The sequence below is a fragment of the Nestor notabilis genome, unplaced genomic scaffold (genome assembly GCF_000696875.1).
Source record: "Nestor notabilis isolate BGI_N333 unplaced genomic scaffold, ASM69687v1 scaffold5582, whole genome shotgun sequence".
NCBI lineage: Eukaryota > Metazoa > Chordata > Aves > Psittaciformes > Psittacidae > Nestor > Nestor notabilis.
Genome location: NW_009917793.1, coordinates 55,767 through 61,766, shown reverse-complemented (window position 1 = coordinate 61,766; position 6,000 = coordinate 55,767). Strand labels below are relative to the sequence as shown.

At 39.0% G+C, this 6,000-nt stretch overlaps 1 protein-coding gene across 1 annotated transcript in view; it reads left to right on the top strand.

Moving 5' to 3' along the window:
* Positions 1-306: 306 nt before the first annotated feature.
* SEMA3D (sema domain, immunoglobulin domain (Ig), short basic domain, secreted, (semaphorin) 3D) overlaps positions 307-6,000 on the top strand; it is a gene marked incomplete at its 5' end in the record, with an annotated part of 60,302 nt that continues 54,608 nt past the window's right edge. Inside the window, one exon of the mRNA XM_010009408.1 lies at positions 307-467. Coding sequence (XP_010007710.1) covers positions 307-467 — 161 coding nt within the window. The remainder of the gene's footprint in view (positions 468-6,000) is intronic.

The following is a 6,000-nucleotide window of genomic DNA, read 5'->3' as shown; positions in this document are numbered from 1 at the left end:
GATATATAAATATTTTTAATTTTTTTCTAATTTCTGTTGGATTTCTAATTCCTTTATGTCTTAGAGATAATTTATTAAGAAAATTTCATGTAGAAAGTTGTTTTCTGAAATTAATTATTACCCAGTTTGGAAACAAAAGCCCTGAAGAAACCCAAGGTTAGCAACAACTTTATTATGACCCTGGAAAGACTAAGGCTGCAGTTATCTCACCAGCATACTCCATGCTGGTTGCATATATTTATAAAAGACACCAATGAGTCATATGTAAACATTTTGATTATAAAGATTTTCTTCTTTTTCCCACAGACTTGCTGCTTTCAAACAGCTGCATCCCATTCCTGGGCTCAGCCGAGGGGCTTGATTTTCAAACCCTGCTGCTAGATGAGGAGAGGGGCCGGCTGCTGATCGGGGCTAAAGACCACATCTTCCTGCTCAACTTGGTTGATTTAAACAAAAATGTAAAGAAGGTCAGTTTATTTTCCACAGAGTTCATCTCATAAGTTCAGTTTTGTTGCTTTTTCTCTCTTTTTTTTTTTCCCTTCACTAACAGATTCATTGTACAGTGCCGTGTACCAGGATTTGATAATCTCACCTACCATAGTTATACAGATTATCTTTAAGCAATTGACTTTGTCACATTAGATGATCTCCTGTGAGACTGATGTCCTGCAAGAGGTCACCTACCTGGGGGATCCCTGCAGTGTGTGAAAGTAGCATCAAAATATCAGCAAACAGACAAAAATGCAGCTGAGTGTTTGCTTCTTTATTTCTCTGTTTATGGTTACCCTCCTCAAACAAAAGCGTTTGAAAGAAGATAACTGAAGACAGCTCTTTGCTTGCTTCTTGGCATCACTGGGATTACTTTACTGTGGTATTTAACAGAGCAGAGGCAATTTGAATGGTTTAAATTATAGTAAAAATGTTAGTGGCAATTTTAATATTAACTTTTTTATTAATAGCTAGAATTACTAGTGATAGGAGAAGCTTCCACTGGGGTCTGCTTTATTCCCTTGCCCGTGCCCTATGACAATCCGTTAACTCCAGATAATAAGCTAGCAATTTAGCCTTCTGTATTTCTAGCAGGCATGATGAACTGGAGCTTTTGTAACCATAACTGACTGCTCTATGTAAAAACCAGATGCTGGTACAGGAACACACACGAAAACTGCTCTCCTGTTTGTTCCAAATAAGCTTCTTACTGAAGAAAATTTAAATTCTCAGCTGTGTTTGATATTTTTTTTAAGTAGCAGAAGGAGGTTTTAAATTACTGTGTTCTGCTGTCTGCTCTGAAGAGGTAACTGACCCTGGATTAATACAACTGCAGCACAGGGTCTTAGCAGGTGTGACAGGAGAATATTTTGCCCCACGTCTTTGAGCTGAACACTTGCTGTTGTTGTAAAGAAGGGATAAAGTACCAGGCTGAATATCTTATTTCTTATTTTGTCTTCTGCAATGCTCCATATGCTGCTTCCGGGAAATTTGTTCCCTGGGATGCTTTATCAAACACTTACCTCGCATCAGCCACCTCAATAGTTTGCTCAAAACCCAAAACCTCCTCAGGATGTTGCATTAATAACAGCATTATTCATATTGCAGATTTTCAGACTACAGATTGATTTCTGGCATAGGCTTTCTGTAGGAAACAAATTTTGTGAGTGTGTGTGAAAAGCAGTTTCCTGTTTCTGTGGGATGCTGGTTACCTCCTGAGAGATGCTGAGTGCTGTCACATCCTGTTATATTAAGCAGGACTTGATAGGTTTAGAGATTCCTGGAGGTGGCAGTACCCTCTGTGATACACCCCTCTGTCCAAGCTGGTAACATTTTTCCTTTAGCCAAACCACCACTGATCATTATGGACGTTGTGTTTTCCAAGAAGAGCAGAACACAGGCTGAGCCAGGAGAATTAGATAGTGGCAATCAGACAGTGCCATTTAATATAGATATTGTAGAGCAAAAGCTGACTTTACATTGAAATGAAAGCTTGCCTTTGGTAAGCTGAATGGAGAATGTATGCCTACATATTTGTGGTAACCTGAAAGAAGGGAATAAAATCCATAACCAGTAGCATAGCTGTACTAAAGAAATGATTGTCCGCAGGTCAAAATGATTCTGCCTCTTAGTTTAACCATTCAGCTCATCTTTAACTTTTCAGACAAAACGCTAAGAAAAAAGTGTATTTAAATAGCTAAAACTGATTGAAAAGCTCTGCAAAGCATCCTGGTGTGCTGATTCCCAAGATCTCCATGAACATTTAGCAACTTAAGAAACTTATCCTCTCAGTTAAATGCCAGATAGCATAAGTTAATACCACACGAACATTTCTCTTTGTTTGCTCTGTGCTGTGCTAGTAGAAACTTGTCTGTGGAGGGAAGAGATGAGATGAAGGAGGTTGCATATAAATCTCAGTCACTGACGAGGTTTCAATGCTAAAGGATACTCTCCAGTAGCAGGGAAGTGTCAGAAAGTAGTGTTTGCCGGCACTGTGTTTAGACTGACCGTGGTTTGGGTTGGCGCTGGGCCAGGCGGCTCCCTTCCAGGCTTTCCTGGTGCGAGGAAACCACACATGTTGGGACTACAAGGATCTGAAGTGTGTCCTTTGTACTCCTCTGGAGTAAGAGTCGTCTGGAAAAGAAATCTGCTCATGCACAGCAACTAAAATGAGAAGTAATTGATTAGCATGTTAAATTTCTACCTATACGTGATGTGTTTAATGTCATTGAGGAAGGAGGGTTAAAAGAGAACAACTTGAGGGTGTAAGACAGGGACAAGAGCTTTGAAGTTAGAATACAGGCTTGTGCTTAGTTTGGGGGTTTCTTTCTTTAAAACAAAACTGAACATGAACAGTAGAATGCTCTATGCTGGGTAGGTTCAAATAACTTTATAAAAGGTCTCACTTTCAGATATTTGTTATGTTAGGAACTATAATACCTCAAAAAGCCAAGTCAGGATCCCCAGTCAGTTATTCTCTGAAAGTCCTCATCTGTGGATATAATTACTTGGCAAGATTATACTGGAGAGTCTGATGTTTTGAGACATTTCTGGAATAGTATTCAAAGAAACATCCGAAGCATTGTATCCTGCTCCCCTCTCTAATGTATACATACATATAATTTAATAACTTCCTTTTTACAACCTAATTATTTACCTAAATTAGTTAATTTAACTTACACATATTAAGTTATGGCTTTATTTCCTGGTATACTTTTCCTGATGAAATAAATCAATAGTTCTCCTGGAGTTCTAATTTCTAAAATCATTGTATTTTTTATTCAGTTTGTTTTGTAATTAGTTGAAACTTTCGTTAGCTGGCAGCTTGAAAAAATCCATCTAGTTTCCACTGCTTGCAAACCTTGTTATAAAAGAACAGTAAGTAGCATAGTATAATAGGAAAAATCTCCAGAATGGAAGACAAATGCAGAGAGCTAAAATGGTTGCACCCTACAAATATCTAAAGCTTAGTAAAGGATAATCATCCCTCTGTAGCAGGGATATAATTTCCTTGAAGCTGTCCTGAACAGAAGCCTTTAGCTCCTATTGCAGGAATAGAATTACCAAATATCATAGTCTTTTCTTGAAAGATCCTTAGATGCCTGACAAGCGTTGCAAGCTATTTGTAAACTGAAAGATTTATGGAGCAAAATAAAGATGTTCAGCAAAAGGAAGCAGAAAAGAGCCGCAACCTACATTGATCAGGGCATTGCAAATGTGGAAAATAAATCTGAAGACAGCTATGCCATAACCAGTAGAAGTGCAGTGTAAACTAAACATCTTTAATAGCATGAGGGGCTGAAAAGCTGGAGAAGAAATTCTATAGGAATCCTAAGCTCTGGGATTGTGCTGGAAAGATTACTTTGGTACATAGAATTTTCCTGTGAGTTTGCATAGTGCCTTTGTTATTTTACTCCTTAAACTAAATACAGAATGTTGTCAGCTGGGTAAACACTTAAGAAATAGCTGCAAAGAAATGGTGCACCTTTCTGCAGGTCCTGTGCTTGCTAACAGTGCACATGGGGTTATATGTTAGCACTATTATCACTGTGTAATCCACAGTGGGACCCACCCATCTCTGCAGGAATAGGAATGCTATCAAGGGCTGACAAGCTCTTGAAAAGCTGCCAACCTGCAGGAGCTGTCAGTGCTAGAAGACACAGCTACATGTGGGCCAAATAGATAAACATGTCAGAGCCCCAGTAGCAGCTTTGGGACAAGCTGTTTTCATCTGCCCCTCTGTGTATTGGCACAGGGTCACAAATTATCGTCGCTTGGAGCATCCTTGGTTTGTAGTTCCTACTATTTTTTGGCATTACCAGGTGCAGCTGCCTTGCGACATCCTTGAATGCCCTCTTGTATTGATTTTTATCTGTTTTCAGAGCAAAAACCACATATACATATATATATATATCAGCTGGGTAAATGCTTTTGAAATAGTTACAAAGAAATTTTGCACTTTTTTAACAGTACTTACTAACAGTTCAAGTGGGGTTTTATGTCAGCACTATTATCTGTGCAGGAAGGGGAATGTATATACAAATATATATGCATATTTATGTAAAACAGCACCCTTGACATAAAGGAATTGAATTTTACCTTCATTGCTCTGGGAAACCTCCTGTCAGTCTATGTAAGCATGGTCTCAATTAAGAATTAAGCAGGAATTTAGCCCCATACTGAAGGAAGCCTTTGGTTCTTGCCATCAAGGGATACATACAGAGTTTGAGATACTGCAGCCCTGAAACACAATAATAGCAAGATCGTTACCCCCTAAACAAATACGTGCTGCTTATTCTGTAAGTCAAAGGACTTAGCTTTCTGCCTATCAGCAAAGCTGTAGACTGTCTGAGGGTGAAACTTTCCTGACCTGTCAGAAGAAAAAGGCTTACCAGGAAATGTCATTGAAGGCCAAGAAGTCACACGGAAACCACTGGAGATACTGCAAGTGGGAGCATGAGAACTGGGAAAGTCTCAAATAAACCCAGTAGAACTGGAGGAGGCTGGTCATGAGTCCAGTCGGAATCACGTTGGTTTATTCTCTGTAAATAGAAAAAATTCTAAAAACTAAATGAAGTGAGGCTGAGATTTGTCAGGGGGGCATGATTTGACCCTCTGTGCATGGGGAATTATTTCCCAGGAGTAAATAAATACAGATGGCCCTAGTTTGAAGCACAGGGAACTGGACTGGGTTTTGCAGTTATAAGGATACTCATTTCCACCTATTTTACAATGTTTGCCTCCCAGAATTAATGGAAATAGATACCATCTTATCCATAATTTACAATAAAACTACTGGTTTTACTAGGTATCCATACAGTTTGGTGTCCTGTCCCCAAAATGTTTAGCAGTAGGCACCGAAAGAAGAGTGTGAAAGCAGCTGTAATGGTGCCTCAGGTTAAGGACTTCCAGAGACAGCGGTAATAACTTTGTGCTTGCTAGCCCTTGGAGCGCTCCTACTATTGAGCTATTTAACTCTTATTTGGAACCTCTGAAAACCTTTTGAAATCCATGAAATTATTTGACAGACTTAAATTTAGGCACCTGTGTAGACAAGGCGGAAGCTTTTCAACAGTGTTTACAGATTCAAAACAACAAACAGAGGCAAGACGTGAAGAAAGCAGAATGACAGCGATCCTAGGTGGAAGAGCATGTCTCTGTTATTTCCTATTGCATTGTTGCCATAAATTATGTTTCCATAAACATCCGCTGACATTTTTGTATTTTACCCATATGTTTAGTTATAAAGAATTGCCAGTATCCTGCTGTCTGAAAATATTTGCTCATATTTGCTTTGACTTTTTCAAAGGTAGTATTTGTCTTCAGTCTGAAGTGGTAAACGCGTCAGAAGCAATGCCATTTACCTTAAAAATCCCGGTGCACAATTTCCTTTCAGGAAAAACAGACAGTAGTCAGAAGTCCGCTGGTTTCATTGTGGAAAACGAAGTGTAAAAGCACTGAAGCCTTGCAAGATTTAATCCAGTGTAAATGAAATCAGCATCTTGTCTGTTC